At 44.1% G+C, this 18,573-nt stretch overlaps 2 protein-coding genes across 7 annotated transcripts in view; one reads left to right on the top strand and one right to left on the bottom strand.

Annotated features, from left to right (window-relative positions):
- LOC121573502 (adenomatous polyposis coli protein-like) overlaps nucleotides 1–10,848 on the top strand; it is a 36,523-nt gene extending 25,675 nt beyond the window's left edge. For all 6 annotated transcript variants that reach the window (XM_045222523.1, XM_045222524.1, XM_045222525.1 and 3 more), the window contains 8 exons: nucleotides 456–557; nucleotides 847–1,008; nucleotides 1,173–1,389; nucleotides 1,725–1,820; nucleotides 2,193–2,332; nucleotides 2,633–2,827; nucleotides 2,989–3,203; nucleotides 3,353–10,848. In XM_045222523.1, coding sequence (XP_045078458.1) covers nucleotides 456–557; nucleotides 847–1,008; nucleotides 1,173–1,389; nucleotides 1,725–1,820; nucleotides 2,193–2,332; nucleotides 2,633–2,827; nucleotides 2,989–3,203; nucleotides 3,353–9,824 — 7,599 coding nt within the window. In that variant the 3' untranslated portion in view covers nucleotides 9,825–10,848. The remainder of the gene's footprint in view (nucleotides 1–455; nucleotides 558–846; nucleotides 1,009–1,172; nucleotides 1,390–1,724; nucleotides 1,821–2,192; nucleotides 2,333–2,632; nucleotides 2,828–2,988; nucleotides 3,204–3,352) is intronic.
- Nucleotides 10,849–16,575: 5,727 nt separating this feature from the next.
- LOC121574528 lies at nucleotides 16,576–18,097 on the bottom strand. The gene is made up of 2 exons (XM_041887131.1): nucleotides 17,364–18,097; nucleotides 16,576–17,136 (listed from the first exon to the last, which is right to left on the bottom strand). Exons 1-2 carry the CDS (start codon nucleotides 17,772–17,774, stop codon nucleotides 16,576–16,578), a joined length of 972 nt encoding a protein of 323 aa, XP_041743065.1. The 5' UTR covers nucleotides 17,775–18,097.
- Nucleotides 18,098–18,573: the final 476 nt, after the last annotated feature.

The following is an 18,573-nucleotide window of genomic DNA, read 5'->3' as shown; positions in this document are numbered from 1 at the left end:
TTACTTCAGAGTAGGTTTTATCCCTGAGGCTTGCGGTTAAACCGTTAATGGTTGGATTTTTATTTTAACGACGACTTTTAAAATGTAATGTAGTCTGACTTCCCTCGATTCTTAGCAGAATGAATGAGGTTGCTGGGAATGTTCTGTGGAAAAAAACAGTCACACACTGTGACACACTAATGGCTTTGATGAGAAAGGCAAAGATGTAGCTCAGTTGGTAGAGCATGGTGCTTACAACGCCAGGGTTGTGGGTTCGTTTCCCACGGGTGGCCAGTATGAAAATGTATGCACTCACTAACTATAAGTCGCTCTGGAGAAGAGCGTCTGCTAAATGACTAAAATGTAATGTTATACTGTAGGAAATTGCTAACAAGCAACACATCAATATTAATACATTTTAATTTAAAAAATGCTTTAAAAAGTTGTTTAACAAAATTATTTATTTTGTAATCTAGGGTTCGAGCTCTCGCCTGGATCAGGACTCTGCCAGTGAAATGAGTTTGGGTGGGGGTAGTTACTCTGTGCCCCGCAGACTGACCAGTCACTTGGGCACCAAGGTAACCAGATATTCTACCAACACTCGGGTTGATGTAGTTCTACTGTTCTCATCAAACGATCCCCCTTAATAATAAACCACATGAGATCTGCCTGCATGCCCAAACCGGAAATGTGAAATGTTATCTAGTTTAGAAATTGCTTTTTTAAACAGAGGGTAGCTCACATAAATTAGATTGCATCCCAAGTGGGACAATTTGATCCATTTCGATATTAATAATTGACCTATGTATCATCAGGGCGTGTCTTCAACAAAGTAGTTGTTCTCACGGTCGCCCTCTAACCCTATAGGTGGAGATGGTGTACTCCCTTCTCTCCATGCTGGGGACCCATGATAAAGATGACATGTCTCGCACTCTGCTGGCCATGTCCAGTTCCCAGGACAGCTGCATCGCCATGCGCCAGTCGGGCTGTCTTCCCTTACTCATCCAACTCCTCCATGGCAACGACAAGGTTTGTAATGTTTTTGTTTGGTAACTTTGTCTTTATTCTTTATCATTCGGCTAGATGTTATTTATTTAGTCGAGGACCACTTTGGAAATAAGTATTTTAATGAATGCTTTCAAGTGATATCCTGTTTTTAATTTATTATTTTGTAAAATTCTATTCAATTCAAGGACTCAGTGCTGCTGGGGAACTCCCGAGGCAGCAAGGAGGCGAGGGCGAGGGCCAGCGCCGCCCTCCATAACATTATCCACTCCCAGCCTGACGATAAGAGAGGGCGCAGGGAGATCAGAGTACTGCACCTCCTGGAGCAGATCAGGGTTTACTGTGAGACCTGCTGGGAGTGGCAGGAGAACCATGAGAGGGGAGTGGACCAGGATAAAAACCCCAGTAAGGCCTGCTCAGATGTATTTCATGCTTTGGTTAGGGCATTGTTATTTGGATGAGTAATGCAGGACAAAAACCCAGTAAGGACTACAGCGACAGTTGTAATGAATTGTGTTGGTTTGGTTTTTCATTGTGTATTTGGAAGGATAAACCCCCAGTAGGTCCTGCTCAGATCACTTGTGCTTGATTTGTTTAATGTATTACATGGATAATTGGATGGGTAATGCAGGACAAAAACTTTCAGATGGATGAACTGTGTTTTAGTTAGGGTATGGACATTTGGATGGATAATGTGTTTTTATTCTAATGGATTGTGTGTGTGTGTGTGTGTGTGTCAGTGCCCTCTCCCGTGGAGCATCAGATCTGCCCAGCGGTATGTGTTCTAATGAAGCTGTCCTTTGATGAAGAGCACAGGCATGCTATGAATGAGCTCGGTAAGCATTCATTCCAAAACTGTTGTTCTGACCAAATGCACCTTTTTATTTATTTAGGCTATTTAACCAGGATAGTCCACTTGGTGACACTTTCCACTGATTTCCAGGCAGTTATCTAAAAACAACTCATGAAACTAAATCTTTATTTGATCGGTTTAATGTTTCATATCGTTGTCATCACCCGAGAAACCAAAACAGAACAGAGCTAGGTTAATGCATCACGTTACAGATAAATAATTGATGTATTCATCCCTATAAAGATGTAGGCTCTTATGCAATGTCTTGCATTGGACATAATATAGTAGAACATTCATGGGGCAGACTCATTCAATGATGGATTGACATTTCTCCTGCTGTGCTGTGTGTTCCCAGGGGGTCTGCAGGCTATAGGGGAGCTCCTCCAAGTGGACTGTGAAATCTACGGCCTCACCAGCGACCACTACAGCGTCACTCTGAGGAGATACGCTGGCATGGCCCTCACCAACCTCACCTTCGGGGACGTGGCCAATAAGGTGAGCCTCTGGTTCCAGACGATTTATCCTTAGATGTAGTTGATGTGTGTGGAATTCTGACCTAATATTTTGCAAATGTTCTGCCTATTCCTGGATTTAAAAACACTTTAAATCTCAATTAAGCACGCTTTGTAGTCCAGGAGTAGGTTCATTCTGGGTCTGGGAAACCTGCCAATATGTGTACACACACCTGAAAGTAAAGGCAGTAGTGTCTTCGAGGATAATCTGAATCTCTGTGCTTGTTCATAAAGTATGGCTTCAAATTAATAATAAGCATCTTTCTGTGTCTTCCATCCTCAGGCCACACTATGTTCCATGAAGGGATGCATGAGGGCCATGGTGGCTCAGCTGAAGTCTGAGAGTGAGGATCTACAGCAGGTGATTGCCAGTGTGTTGAGGAACCTGTCCTGGCGCGCGGATGTGAACAGTAAGAAGACCCTCCGCGAGGTGGGCAGCGTCAGGGCTCTGATGGAGTGTGCCTTGGAGGTACAGAAGGTGAGACATCCACAACTCTCACTTTGATACAACTACATGATAAGGAGAACATCATGTATAAGTATGTGAATGAAATGTACAATAGGAATTCGATAAAGATTTACCCGAATATTTGCCGAAATATTTATGCTGATAAAGTATGTCCTCTTCTCCCTTCAAAGGAGTCTACTCTGAAGAGTGTCCTCAGTGCCCTGTGGAACCTGTCAGCTCACTGCACTGAAAACAAAGCTGATATCTGTGCTGTAGAGGGGGCTTTGGCCTTCCTGGTTAGCACTTTGATGTACCGAAGCCAAACAAACACCCTCGCCATCATTGAAAGTGGAGGAGGCATCTTGCGCAATGTGTCTAGTCTCATCGCTACAAATGAAGATCACAGGTATGTCTATTCAAATAAAAAATAATTCATTATAGTATTATGCTGTTAAATCTTATAATGGTTTGATATTATTATACTGACTCCCCTCTAGTAATTCTTACACTTGAAAGCTTACAAGACCATGTGTGGTTTTCTTTCTCTGTCTGTAGGCAAATCCTGAGAGAGAACAGCTGTCTTCAGACACTCCTGCAGCACCTGAAGTCTCACAGCCTGACTATTGTGAGCAACGCGTGTGGCACTCTGTGGAACCTCTCGGCCCGCAATGCAAAGGACCAGGAGGCCTTGTGGGAAATGGGTGCTGTGAGCATGCTGAAGAACCTCATCCACTCCAAGCACAAGATGATCGCCATGGGCAGCGCTGCAGCACTGAGGAACCTCATGGCCAACAGGCCCGCCAAATACAAGGACGCCAACATCATGTCACCTGGTTCCAGCCTGCCCTCTCTTCACGTCAGGAAACAGAAAGCCCTGATCGAGGAACTGGACTCTCAGCACCTCTCAGAGACGTTTGACAATATTGACAATTTAAGCCCCAAGGCGTCCCACAGGGGTAAACCAAGCAGGCACAAGCAGAATGTCTACAGTGATTACGATGGTGTCTCTAGATCAGACGGGTTTAGCCCTAACAGTGTGCCTGTGCGCTCCCCTTACGTGAACACACCAGTTCTTTCGAGTCCGTCACCCAGAGACAACCCAAGGGGGAACATAGACAGTGTTAGGGCCGAGAGGGATCGTAGCCAGGACAGAGACAGACAGAGGGGTGCACCCAGTGGTTTCCACCCAGATCATGACTCTAAGAGAATGCAGATGCCCGCCACAACAGCAGCTCAGATCGCCATGGTGATGGAGGAAGTGAACAGCATTCACTTACTGACTGGCCTGGATGACCGGTCACCAGAGACCCCTAATCAAGACCCTCACTGTAAAACTGCAGCACATGGTCATTCAAATGTATATCCCTACACTAAACCCGATCACTCGGGCAGACCATGTCCAATGCCCAAGTTGGAATACAAGGCGTCCAACGACAGTCTCAACAGCGTTAACAGCACTGACGGCTATGGAAAAAGAGGACAGATGAAGCCGTCTGTGGACTCATACTCTGAGGATGATGAGGGGAAGTGTTGCGTCTATAGAAAATATCCTGCAGACCTCGCTCATAAGATCCACAATGCAAACCACATGGAAGATGATGATGGAGAAGTTGACACACCTATCAACTACAGCCTAAAGTATTCTGACGAGCAACTGAACTCTGGTCGGCAAAGTCCAAGCCAAAACGAGAGATGGGCGAGGTCTAAGCACATGGAGGAGGAGATGAAACAGACAGATCAGAGGTCTGTGCGATCTCAAAGCCCAGGCTACCCCATGTACACAGAGGGCAACAGTGAGGGGGAGGAGAAATTGAAGTACAAGCCCAGGTTCGTGCAAACAGAAATGCAACAAGGATTCAGATCAAGGAACTCCAACCAACACCTACAAGATCAAAGCAATGCTGGTCCCACTCAAGGAATGAACAAAAAGATGAACAATCAGACTATGTGCCAGTCTGTGGATGATTACGGTGATGACAAACCAACCAATTACAGTGAGCGATACTCAGAGGAAGAACAACAGGATGACCAGCCGACCAATTACAGTATGAAGTACAACAAGGAGCATCATACAGAACAACCAATTGATTACAGTCTGAAGTACTCCGACTCCTCCTCCCAAAAATCCATGTTTAGTCATTCAAAGTCATCCTCCACTCAGAGCTCAGTGAAAGACCATCTGAGCCAAGATGGTTCCACATCATCCGTGACATCCATAAAGAATGCAGGGAGACAAATGCAGCTACATCCATCCTCGGCTCAAACGAGGTCAGGGCCAACTCGACCAGGCCAGAAGAACACAGCATGCAAACCTCCTAACGTCAATCAAGAGACCCTACAGACGTACTGCGTTGAGGACACACCCATCTGTTTCTCAAGGGGTAGCTCTCTGTCATCCTTGTCCTCAGACGAGGACGAAATGGAAGGCTGCAAGAGGAATGTGAATGCTGCTAGGAACTACCCAACTCTTCCCATCTCTGAGAAAGAGTCAACTGGCAGTCACGCCCAAGAACAAGGCACAACCGAGGGCCAGTCGTCTGTGCAGTATGTCCGAATGAAGCCTCCAAGGACTAGTCAAGTTCATGGAGACGGTTCCAGACATCACAAAGCCGTTGAGTTTTCATCAGGAGCCAAATCACCATCCAAAAGTGGTGCCCAGACTCCCAAAAGCCCCCCAGAACACTATGTGCAGGAGACACCCCTCATGTTCAGCAGATGCACGTCTGTAAGCTCCCTGGACAGCTTTGAGAGCAACTCCATCGCTAGCTCTATACAGAGTGAATTGTGCAGCGGGATGCCCAGTGGAATCATCAGCCCAAGCGATCTGCCCGACAGCCCTGGTCAGACCATGCCTCCGAGCCGAAGCAAAACGCCACCTCCCCCACAACATCAACATCCACCCCCAATGAAACACAAAAAGCTGCCGCCTCCGCCGCCTCCGAGGGCAGACATGGCTCCAAGGCATGCTGCTGTACACGCTGCTGTCCAGAGAGTCCAGGTGCTTCCGGATAACGACACCCTGCTACACTTTGCGACAGAGAGTACCCCAGATGGATTCTCTTGTGCGTCCAGCCTCAGTGCTTTAAGCTTAGATGAACCTTACATTCAGAAAGATAATGAGCTCAAGATAATGTCTCCTGTTCACGAAGACGACCAGGGAAATGAGGCTGAGCATGAGCATGATGACACTACAGAACCCCCAAGCCAAGAGAAGCATTCACCTGGTGAGGCAGAAAAATACATTTTGGATGATTCAGATGATGACGATATAGAAATACTGGAGGCTTGCATAAACTCCGCCATGCCAACAAAGTCATCAAGAAAACCCAAAAAGCAATCGCCTTCCAACACTAATTCTAGAATACCACCACCTACTGCCCATAAACCAAGCCAACTTCCTGTGTACAAGTTACTCCCTTCACAAACCCGAGGACAACAGAAGACTGTAAGCTTCACCCATGGAGAGGACATGCCTAGGATTTACTGCATAGAGGGAACCCCTATAAATTTCTCAACGGCCACATCTCTCAGCGACCTCACCATTGATTCACCCCCAAATGAGCTGACCAATGCTGAAAGCTGTGCTCCTCCTTGTGCAGAAGTATCCTCCAGCCAAATAAGGGATACTATTCCAGAAGGGGAAAGTACAGAGGAAAAAGATGCAGGTGTTACTTCTTCCTTCACACAAGCTGCTGCTGCAGAAAATGAAGGGGATGACATCTTAGCAGAGTGTATCAGTTCAGCCATGCCAAAAGGTAAAATCCACAAGCCCTTTAGAGTACAGAAAATGAATGATCAACCACAGCACCCATCATCAGCTTCTCCTGTTAGTCTAGTCCAACAGGAGGTTGAAAAGAAGAAGCCCACATCCCCTGTTAAACCAATGCCACAGAGTAGTGAGTACAGAGCTAGGATGATTAAGAAACCCCAGCCCCCTTTCCACTTTGCTTCATACCCTGATAAAAACAAAGAAACCAAAATGCTTGAGCCAAAAATGGCCTCCAGAAATTTCACAGATAAGCCACCAAATGCAGATGAGAGGCCACGGCCAGGGTTTGCTTTTGACTCGCCACAGAATTACACACCAATAGAGGGTACACCCTATTGCTTTTCACGCAATGACTCCCTGAGTTCCTTGGACTTTGAGGATGATGAACCTGATCTCTCAAAGGAAAAGGCCCAACTTAGAAAAGACAAAGACCAGAGAAAAGTGTCGACGAAAAACCGTGGAGAGCTATCCGCAAGGACAAACAGGGCAAATGTACCACCGACTGCTCCAACAAAACCTCTGCAGCAGAAGCAGGCAGTCTTTCCACAAGCATCCAAAGAAAACATGGGGCCAGTGCCAGATGAGAAGCAGAAGTTTTCCATTGAGGACACACCGATGTGTTTCTCTAGAAACTCATCTCTCAGCTCGTTAAGTGACATTGACCAAGAGAACAACAACAAAGATCTCCAGCCAAAAGAAGAGGAGGATGTAACTCAGGTGGAAGCTCCTTCTAAACCCCAAGCCTCTGGTTACGCACCAAAAGCCTTTCATGTAGAAGACACCCCTGTGTGTTTCTCAAGAAACAGTTCACTCAGCTCACTAAGCATTGATTCAGAAGATGACCTTCTACAAGAGTGCATCAGTTCAGCCATGCCAAAAAAGAAGAAACAGACAGCCAGAAATAAGGGGGGGAATGACCAAGGAGATGCCACTGAGGAGAAAAGTATGGATGGAATTTTAGCTGAGGAGCCTGATCTCACATTGGATCTCACTGATACACATAGTCCAGTTTCTGAACAAGCCTTATCTCCAGACTCTGAATCTTTTGATTGGAAGGCCATCCAAGAGGGTGCCAATTCCATCGTCAGCAGTTTGCACCAGGCAGCTGCTAGCCTCTCTAGACAAGGCTCATCTGACTCTGACTCAATCCTCTCCCTCAAATCTGGAATATCCCTTGGCTCCCCCTTTCACTTACCCTTAAATTCAGAGGATAATAAATCTGCATCCGACAAAGGAGGACGCCCACGGATATTGAAACCTGGTGAAAAGAGCACTTTAGAAGCAAAAAATAAAGAAAAGGAAGAGGAGGCAGCAAAAGCTCTTAAAGGGGGCAAGAAAGTCTACAAAAGTCTCATAACAGGAAAACCACGTGCCAGCGCTGAGACCCCAGCCTCATTACAGCAGAGGCCGACGGCCCCTAGTGTTCCCATAATCTCTCGTGGGAGGACAATGATCCATGTCCCTGGTGTTAGAAGCAGTTCTCCAAGCACTAGCCCAGTCCAAAAGAAGCCTCCAGCCCGTGGTCCAGCCTCTGTCTCAAAAACTCCCCCCACTCAAGGGCAGAACTCCAGTAACTCACCCAGAAGCATCAAACCACCTGCTAAATCTGACCCTAGTCCCACCAGGGATCAGCCTGGATCTCAATCGGGATCAAGTAAAGCTTCATCACGATCAGGATCCAGAGACTCCACACCATCCAGACCAGCTCAGCAGTCCTTGACCACCAGACCCATGCAGTCACCTGGTCGCACCTCTGTGTCACCTGGAAGAAATGGTCTCAGCCCCTCAAACAAATTATCCCAAGTGCCTCGCACTGCTTCTCCAAGCACATTGTCAACTAAGTCTTCTGGTTCTGGCAGGATGGCCTACACCTCCCCTGGGAGACAGATGGGTCAGCAAACGCCACCCAAGCAGACTGGCTTGACGAGAAGCACTAGCGGAATCCCTAGGAGTGAATCTGCCTCAAAGAGTCTGAACCAGTGTGGAGTTGCTGGCACTTCTAAGAAGCAGGATTTGTCCAGGATGTCGTCCACAAAGTCTAGTGGAAGTGAATCAGACCGGTCGGAGAAACCTGCCCTAGTTCGCCAATCAACGTTCATCAAAGAAGCCCCTAGTCCAACACTGAAGAGGAAATTGGAAGAGTCTGCCTCGTTCGAGTCTCTGTCCCCCTCCTCTACCAGCCAGTCTCAAACGCCTGTGTCGAGCCCGTCTTTGCCAGATATGTCGTTGACTCTGCCCTATCAAGGGAGTCAAGGAAGCAACTGGAAAAAGTCCCCTCAGAATCCAAACTCCTCCAAAAATGGGGATGGGAAGCCTCAAAGAGGAGGGAAGCATGACATCTCCAGGTCACATTCAGAAAGCCCCTCCAGGCTCCCTAATCTTAACAGGAAAGGGACATGGAAGAGGGAAAACAGCAAACACTCATCCTCTCTCCCAAGGGTTGGCACCTGGAAGAGAACCGGCAGCTCCTCTTCCATCCTCTCTGCCTCCTCTGAGTCAAGTGAAAAGGGCAAAAGTGAGGATGAACGACAGCCACTGAGTCCATCCCAAAGGTCTCCACACGGCAAAGATGGAAACCCTTTAAAAGGAACATGGAGGAAGATAAAGGACAGTGAAATGTCTCAGTCAGAAGGCCATGATTCTTCCTCCATGGACTCAATGGACACCATGGCCATGGGGCACCAAATGAGCCCTGCAGTGTCCAAGACTGAGGATGTGTGGGTGAGGATTGAGGACTGTCCCATTAACAACCCGAGGTCTGGAAAATCCCCAACAGCAAACACACCTCCGGTAATTGACAGTGTTCTAGTCAAAATGCCCTCTGTTGATCTCTTGACAAGTGAAACCCATCCCAAACAGTCCACAAATGAAAGTGTAAATGCTCTTAGGCTAGGCTCAGAGACTAATTTAAACTTGTTTAGGAGCAGTGAGATTATTGATAAGAAAGGGCCAGACCTCAACCCTCCTCAGAGTAACCCAAGCATCGTCCCAGAGGCCCATGAACTGTCTGTTGCTGAACGCACCCCTTTTAGCTCCTCCAACTCTAGCAAACACAGCTCACCGAGTGGGGCTGTGGCTGCCAGGGTCAGCCCTTTCAACTACACCCCTAGTTCCAGGAAGAGCAGTGCTGACAATGCCACACCACCACGACCATCACAGATACCCACGCCTGTCAGTGTCACCAACAGTGCAAAAAAGAGAGACTCTAAAGGAGAAAGTGCTGGAGAAAGTGGGTCCTACATTGTAACCTCAGTTTAAATCACTTGAGGCTAGATTACACACACACAGGATCTAGGGGAAATGTATTGAACATACCTAGTGACCTCTGTTGTAAATAATTATTAAAACAAACAATCAAAGCAAAGATAACAGGTTCATCACAATTTTTGGTGTAAAAAAACAAACATGTAAATAGTAGTGAGTCACTAGACTGTTATTGTAGTTGATGCCTAATTGATAGACCCTGCTTCTTTGCTGGTAGGAATGTGGCTGGGACACTGGTTATCAGGGAGAGGGGGAGACCTCTGAAGGATAATGTATGTGAGTTTGTACTGTACAGATTTTAATTATGTATTTAATTTAAACCCCTGTCAAGATCCTGAATCTTGTCTGACTTGACAAAGATAATCACTTAAAGTTGCATATTTGGGATGTTAAAACACTTAAAGATGGACTTTAATACTACATTAGATTTTTTTTGTGTATTATATGCCTGTACTTAGGTCAGAAAGAAAAGTAATTCTCATTTTTACTAATGCAAATGTATTATAAGCTTCCCTCCCTTGCATGTAAAATGCCCCGACGGTAAAGATGAACATTTATGTGGTCACATGACATGTTGGTAGCTGTAGTGTGAAGTTTTACACTATTTCATGTGTGCTCTGAAAGTAAAGGAATTAACCGCAAGTTAACCTTGACAACTTTTTCAAATGAGAAAATAGATTATATGAGAGTAGACCGATACATGGCTCTGCTGTTTGTTGTTATCAGGTGAGTTGGTTGCTTTTTAACGAAGAGACTATCTCTAAAAATATTACTGTAGGGTTTTGGTGTTGGTTTATAATTTTTTTAAAAGCTAATTTTAGTTTCCCCTGTAATCACTGTAATGCTAAAGCACATAATCAGAGGAGATTATGTACTATTTTGTTCTGGCCAAAAATTACACTGTTTGAAAGACTGTTGATGTTCTTTTTCTTCTCATGCAATACTACATTTGTGGTTGGATATTCAAAGAAAAAAAGTCAAATTCCAAATAAATCAACATAATAAACGTTAAAATGTTGGAGTGCAAAACTGGTGTCCAGTGTTACTGAACAATGGAAGTGCTGTGTGTCAATATTTGTTTGATTTATCATCTTGAAGAGATTTTGGTAGTGAATGGAACTTAAGATCTGCTTACAGTGAATGATGAACTCAAGTGTCCTTAGTGCAGCTATGTTTTGATATACAAGCCAAGGGAATATAACTATAGGCATTAATTCATAACACAACTACATACACATTTATTGAGTGTTGTACAAGTGCAATAACATAAAGGGGCAATCCGCAGTTGAAACGATGTAGTGGTCACCTCACCACTGTTTTGGTAAAAAGCTGGGGAATGGAGCTGGAGAAATGTAACCACTTAAATGGTTGCAAGGTCTGACCAAGTTTTGAGGCTATACAGTGTTTGTTTACATGCATGTTGTTTACAAACACTGGAGAAAAAGCTTATTTCGGGTTCTGATGGTGTACGACAGTTGAACTAAGCTGATGAGGCATTTATAAGTTATATTCATCAAGAATCAATGGGATATCATTAATTAAAAAATGGATGTAGAAACTGGCGAATCCCCCTTTAATCAGCTCAATCATATCACAACCATCAAAGCACTTTCCATCAGTATTATTTCTGTTGACATTCTGCAGGCATTACATATTACATTTTAGATAGCTAGGTGGGACAACTACATATCTCAGTCATAAGTAACATTTTCCTAAAGGTAGCTATCAGCAACGTCTGAGCTAGTAAGGAGGAAAAAAAGTTGCGTTAGTTCACGAAAGGTATTTGGGGGGGGGGAGTTCACTGGGCTGAGCGGGGTGGGTGGGCCAAGAGACCAGAGGTGGCTGAACGGAGTACTCGGATTGGGGTGTAGGGCTTGAGCATAGCCTGAAGGTAGGGAGGGGCAGTTCCTCTTGCTGCTCTGTAGGCTACCATGCTCTTGTAGTAGATGTGAGCTTCGACTGTAAGCCAGTGGAGTGTACGGAGGAGCAGGGTGACATGGGAGAATTTGGGAAGGTTCTCCCTGCAGAAATTATGAATTGATGTGTAGGTTGTGATGAAGGACCAAGTGAAGGACACTGCATCACCCATAAAGGTGTCACCTAGAAGGAAGCACTTTTTTGAGACCTCAGTTATTGGTTCATGTTTAGCAGGGCATTACTAGTTTGATCATTATAATCTGTTATTGCAATCTTTGGCCACTACCAGATATGACTCTGGCCACTAGCATTCTCATTGAGGATATCTGAAATACATCACTATTGTCTCTTTAAACGGAATTGTCCAATTACAGCAAGGATAAACTAACTTCTGGTGTGCCGACCAATCACAAAACTATGGATCAGCAAATTAAATCCCACCCCATTGTAAACAGGAAGCTGTCTCCAGCTAGCTAACTAGGAAGCTAATGCAAAGGGAGCCTGGTGCCTTCTCAAATCAAATGTTATTTACCACATGCGCCGAATACAACAGGTGTAGACATTACCGTGAAATGCGTAAAAAGATGGGGTGGGGTTGTGGGGGCAGTGCAAATAGTCCGGGTAGCCATGATTAGCTATTCAGGAGTCTTATGGCTTGGGGGTAGAAGCTGTTGAGAAGCCTTTTGGACCTAGACTTGGCGCTCCGGTACCGCTTGCCGTGCGGTAGCAGAAAGAACAGTCTATGACTAGGGTGGCTGGAGTCTTTGACAATTTTGAGGGCCTTCCTCTCACACTGCCTGGTATAGAGGTCCTGGATGGCAGGAAGCTTGGCCCCAGTGATGTATTGGGCCGTACGCACTACCCTCTGTAGTGCCTTGCGGTCGAGCAGTTGCCATACCAGGCGGTGAATATATATGGCCTCCCTACTGTTATTTTATTTTACTTCTGCTCTTTTTTTCCTCAACTTTTTTGTTGTTTTAATCTACTTTTTTATTAAAAATAAATGCACTGTTGGTTAAGGGCTGTAAGTAAGCATTTCACTGTAATGTCTGCACCTGTTGTATTCGGTGCATGTGGCCAATAACATTTGATTTGATTTGATGCAACCAGTCAGGATGCTCTCGATGGTGCAGCTGTATAACTTTTTGAGGATCTGAGGACCCATGCCAAATCTTTTCAGTCTCCTGAGGGGGAATAGGCTTTGTCGTGCCTTCTTCACGACTGTCTTGGTGTGTTTGGACCATGATAGTTTGTTGGTGATGTGGACACCAAGGAACTTGAAGCTCTCAACCTGTTCCACTACAGCCCTGTCGATGAGAATGGGGGCGTGCTCAGTGCTCTTTTTTTTCCTGTAGTCCACAATCATCTCCTTTGTCTTGGTCACGTTGAGGGAGAGGTTGTTATCCTGGCACCACACGGCCAGGTCTCTGACCTCCTCCCTATAGGCTGTGTCATCGTTGTCGGTGATCAGGCCTACCACTGTTGTGTCGTCAGCAAATTTAATTATGGTGTTGGAGTCGTGCCTGGCCATGCAGTCATGGGTGAACAGGGAGTACAGGATGGGACTGAGCACCCGCCCCTGAGGGGCCCCCGTGTTGAGGATCAGCGTGGCAGATGTGTTGTTACCTACCCTTACCACCTGGGGGCGGCCCGTCAGGAAGTCAAGGATCCAGTTGCAGAGGGAGGTGTTTAATCCCAGGATCCTTAGTTTAGTGATGAGCTTTGAGGGCACTATGGTGTTGAACGCTGAGCTGTAGTCAATGAATAGCATTCTCACGTAGGTGTTCCTCTTGTCCAGGTGGAAAAGGGCAGTGTGGTGTGCAATAGAGATTGCATCATCTGTAAATCTGTTGGGGCGTTATGCAAATGTGAGTGGGTCTAGGGTTTCTGGGATAATGGTGTTGATGTGAGCCATGACCAGCCTTTCTGAGAAAATGTCTCCGCTAAGTGATAATCCATCTGAAAAAGAAAGGTAGGTAATAAGATGCATATCTCTTGTTGTCCCATGAAATGTTTGTGAGTAGAAGTCCTACATGTGAACAGAAAAACAAGCTTAGAGAAGACAGTTATATTTGTGTTAGCTAGTTTGCTAAGTTAGCGTGCCAGCGAAAATGGCTAGGCAACATGAAAGTCAGTTGGGTAATCAAATCTAATTGTATTTGTCACATGCGCCGAATACAACAGGTCACCTTACAGTGAAATGCTTACTTACAAGCCCTTAACCAACAATGCAGTTTTAAGAAAAATAAGTGTTAAGTAAACAATAGATAAGTAAAAAATAAAAACAGTAAAAATAAGTAGGGAGGCTATATACAGGGGGTACCGGTACAGAGTCAATGTGCAGGGACACCGGTTAGTCGAGGTAATATGTAGGTATAGTTAAAGTGACAATGCATAGATAATAAACAGAGAGTAGCAGCAGCGTAAAAGAGGGAGAGGAGAGGGGAGGGGAGGGGACAGACAATGTAAATAGTCCGGGTAGCCATTTGATTAGCTGTTCAGGAGTCTTGGGCTTGGGGGTAGAAGCTGTTAAGAAGCCTTTTGGACCTAGACTTGGCGCTCCGGTACCGCTTGCAGTAGCAGAGAGAACAGTCTATGACTAGGGTGTCTGGAGTCTTTGACAATTTTTGGCTAGCGATACTTTCTTCGTTGTTGCATATAAAAGCATATACATGTTAAGTACATCTTCTGCACATCTATCATTCCAGTGTTCATTCTAAATTGTAATTATTTTGCACTATGGCCTATTTATTGCCTTACCTTCATAACTTACTACATTTGCACACACTGTATATAGATTTTCTATTGTGTTATTGACTGTACGTTTTGTTTATCCCATATGTAACTCTGTGTTGTTGTTGTTTTTATTGCACTGCTTTGCTTTATCTTGGCCAGGTCGCAGTTGTAAATAAGAACTTGTTCTCAACTGGCTTACCTGGTTAAATAAAGGTGAAATAAAAATAAAAATAAAAGTTGAAATGATATCGCGGTATTGTCAGTTTGCTAGCTAGATGGATTCGGTGTGCAACACTGTGTCAGTGCACTGAATCTAAATTGAATGAGTTGGTTTAACAGCTGGCCAGTTAGCTAGCCATCAAGCTAGACAGGCAATGTTGACAATGAATAGCTAGCACAAACGATGACGCCACTTTTGTATGGTAATGAGGAAACCTTCAAAATAAAAGCCCGCATTTCAAAACATTGCAATGTGGATAACTCATTCAAGAGATATTGCATTTTAATCAGTGGTCACTTCTATTGTGACAACAAGAAAATGCAATGAGTAAATTATGAAATATATATATATATATATATATATATATATATATATATATATATATATATATATATCATTTTCATACCAATAATGAAAAAGACCATGTTGACACTGGTATGTTGAGAATATTGGGCTGTAGAGAGAACTGTTCTACCTGTTTTCAGCTAAAGTGGGGTGGGAAATAATCAGTAGGGTCTCTACTAACCAAATATGTGTCGTTTTGGAGGGGGGTGGTGTCATACATACCCAGCAGCACTTTGTTCTCTGCCCCCTCTATAGCGCCCAATGCAATATACTGTAATAGACTGTACATGGGATACATATTGTCTTGAAGAGAGAACTTTTCTACCTGTCTCAGCTAAAGTAGGTTGGGAAATATGGTTAGTTTTGGACATATCCAGTAACACAGCTTTGAATGACCATAGTCCTGAAATCAATACACACTCAACAAACAAACAAAAAGAAACACAAAAGCTAAACTTTTTTGCCAAAACGAAATCTAATTTATTTACAAGATAAATGTAATGCATATTAACCAGGCTATTAAGACACAGTATAATCCCACATTCTGAACAGCAATGGAGAAAATTATTTCCATGTTGTAGGCTGATATGTGCTTCTTCTATCAAGGTTTGCAGTATACAGTAAAGGCATAGGACTAGGGCTGTTGCGGTGACCATATTACCGCCACACCGTGAGTTATGACCGCAGTAAAATTCTTTTACTATCGAAGTTCCCGAACAGATTTCACTTGTTTTCCCAAATTAAGCACTGGTAACTGCAGGAACAGTTTTGGAGAGCCCATGGCATACAGAGTTTGAGCGGCATATCACCTGTCGCACAGCGAGAGCATGCTCCTCAAACAGTGGTTGATGCGTGGAGTGAAATAAGTGTTCTTATATGTATTTATCAGCTGCTCATATATTAAGCACATGCTCTGCTATAAAACCGAAGTAGCCTATCCGGCATCATTAAATAACAGACTGGCGGGAAGCGAGCAGCCTCCATTCGCTATTCGAGTGCATACAGATGACATGTTTTTTCCCCCTGCTCCTGTTCCAGCCATTTGATAAGGGGCCATTCTAAATCGAAACTAATTCTCACTCCCTCCAGGAAATACACGACGCTGCTGTTCTGGTTACTGATGGATTTATTCTTCTACTAAATTCTCCACCGTCATCAATCCACCATCGAACTCGCTGGCTGCACACAACTGAGAGGGAAATGGGTCCACTTAGAAACAAGAATACTTGTAAATAAACACGTCGTTAATTTAACTTATCTTTCAGAGTACTAAACTTTACCGCCGCTACTTTACCGCGATGTCTGGAACTTGTCACCACTAAAAGCGTCCCAACACAACATATAATGTACAGATAGTTCCTATCACATAAATACAAGCAAAATCAATATTCAAAATACAAGTTGTACAAATAATAATGATATTATGTAAAACCTATTAATAATGACATGAATAACATTTATGGCAGTTAAACTCCCACCAAATCACATCCTTTGGGATTTCACCTCACAAAATAACCATAACATTCATTATGCTTCAAGCAGTAAAACTGTCTTGTATACAGGCCTGTCAAGATAGACTGGCTTTGTAGTGCGTTTTCCCTGGTTATCTAAGGTTGAGTCACTAATTAACAGTTTTACCTTTCTGACTCTTCCATCAGTGCTAGGGTACACCTGTGCTACTCTTGCTAATCTCCATTGATTTCGTGGAGAGCAGTCCTCTTGTAGGATGACAATGTCATTAACCTTCGTATTTCTCTTATCCTTTTGCCATATTTGTCTTTGCTGAAGATTAAGGAGGTACTCCTTCTTCCACCGTGTCCAGAATTCGTTTGCCAATAACTGTACCTGTCGCCATCTCTTGCGGAGGTAGAGATCCTGACTCACAAACTGACCAGGAGGGGGAGTTGTTATCTTTGACTTCATCATGAGGATATGGTTGGGAGTGAGAGGTTCAAGACTTGTTGGATCATTTAAGTGCTCTGTTGTCAGAGGTCTGCTATTTACGATAGCCATCACTTCATACAGGAAGGTTCTAAGTGATGCACTGTCAAGTCTTTTAGCAGATTGGTCAAGGATCGCTGTTAGAACCTCCATAACTTGCTAAATTTGCACACACTGTATATATATGTATTTCTGTTGTATTTTTTTTTTTACTTTGTTTTGTTTTACCCCATATGTAATTCTGTGTTGTTGTTTTTATCGCACTGCTTTGCTTTATCTTGGCCAGGTCGCAGTTGTAAATGAGAACTTGTTCTCAACTGGTTTACCTGGTTAAATAAAGGTGAAATAAAATAAAATAAAATAAAAAATAGAACGCTTCTGATGGTCCTAATTTGTCTCTCCCATACACCTCCCATGTGACTTGATGCTGGGAAGTTCATAACAAACTCACATCCATGTTCCTTTACCTGTTCATGATCCAGGTCCTTCATTGCATTCATGAACTCTCCTTTAGCGCCAACAAAGTTGGTGCCTTGATCACATCTCAACTGTCTTACATTTCCACGTATTGCAATGAATGCACGCAGTGCATTGATGAAAGCATCTGTAGTGAGATCATCAAGCATTTCAACATGTATGGCTCTAGAACACATACAAGTGAAAAGAAGACCATATCTTTTCAGTTCCTTTCTCGCTTCTTTCACATAGAATGGTCCGAAGCAATCTATACCACAATATGTGAATGGAGGGGTCATTTCCAGTCTCTCGTCTGGCAAGTCTGCCATCTTTGGTTCCTGTGTGTTCCTTCTATACTTTCTGCATGTTGTGCATTTGTAGATGTGCGAGGCAACTGCGCTGCTGCAACCTGTAACCCATATACCATTGGATCGCAATTCATTGACAGTTATTCCTCTTCCTTGATGATGCACCTTTTCATGGTAGTGCTTGATGAGTAAAGAAGACACATGACTTGCCTTAGGTACAATGGCAGGATGCTTTACATGTGGATGAAGGGCAGATCTTGTCAAACGTCCTCCAACCCTGAGCACACCGTACTCATCGACAAAGGGACTTAGTTTGTGTAGCTTGTTTGTTTTGTCTTTGGGTTTTATTTCCTTGCATTGCTTTATACCTTTGATTTCAGTGCTGAAAACTTCAGTTTGAACCAATTTGATGATGAAAGCTCTGCTTCCTGTCTTTCCTCAACACTTGTGGCTTCATTTGTTTTAAGTTTGAGACCCTTGATTTGCTTAGCATGGCGCTTAAGACGAGCAATAGCATTGACGGCTCTTTTCCAGTCAGAAAACCTTGTCAGGCGGTCTAACAATGTCCTGTCCTCTTTTGCTTTTGTGTTGAGCACCTGGGCCTTTCGAAGTTCTGGATCATTGTCAATGACCTCACTTACTTTGACGTCTTCTATGGGCAGCTCTCTTTTCCACAGAAAATCTGGCCCATTAAACCAAGTTGAAGCTACAAGCTGATCTGCCTTTAGGCCTCTTGAAGCATGATCCGCAGGATTATCTTCAGAACGTACAAATCGCCATTGCTTTGAATCTGTAGTGGACTTGATTCTTTGGATTCTGT

This window comes from Coregonus clupeaformis, chromosome 9 (genome assembly GCF_020615455.1).
Source record: "Coregonus clupeaformis isolate EN_2021a chromosome 9, ASM2061545v1, whole genome shotgun sequence".
In the NCBI taxonomy this organism is placed as follows: Eukaryota; Metazoa; Chordata; class Actinopteri; order Salmoniformes; family Salmonidae; genus Coregonus; species Coregonus clupeaformis.
The sequence above is the reverse complement of the archived record's forward strand: the minus strand, read 5'-3'. Positions and strand labels throughout refer to the sequence as shown.

Excerpts from the sequence above, each read along its gene's own strand:
- LOC121574528 (XM_041887131.1), bottom strand. The coding sequence starts at position 17,774 with ATGGCAGACTTGCCAGACGAGAGACTGGAAATGACCCCTCCATTCACA. Across the intron at positions 17,137-17,363 it reads AAATTAGGACCATCAGAAGC|GTTCTAACAGCGATCCTTGA; the intron begins GTTCTATTTTTT and ends CAAGTTATGGAG.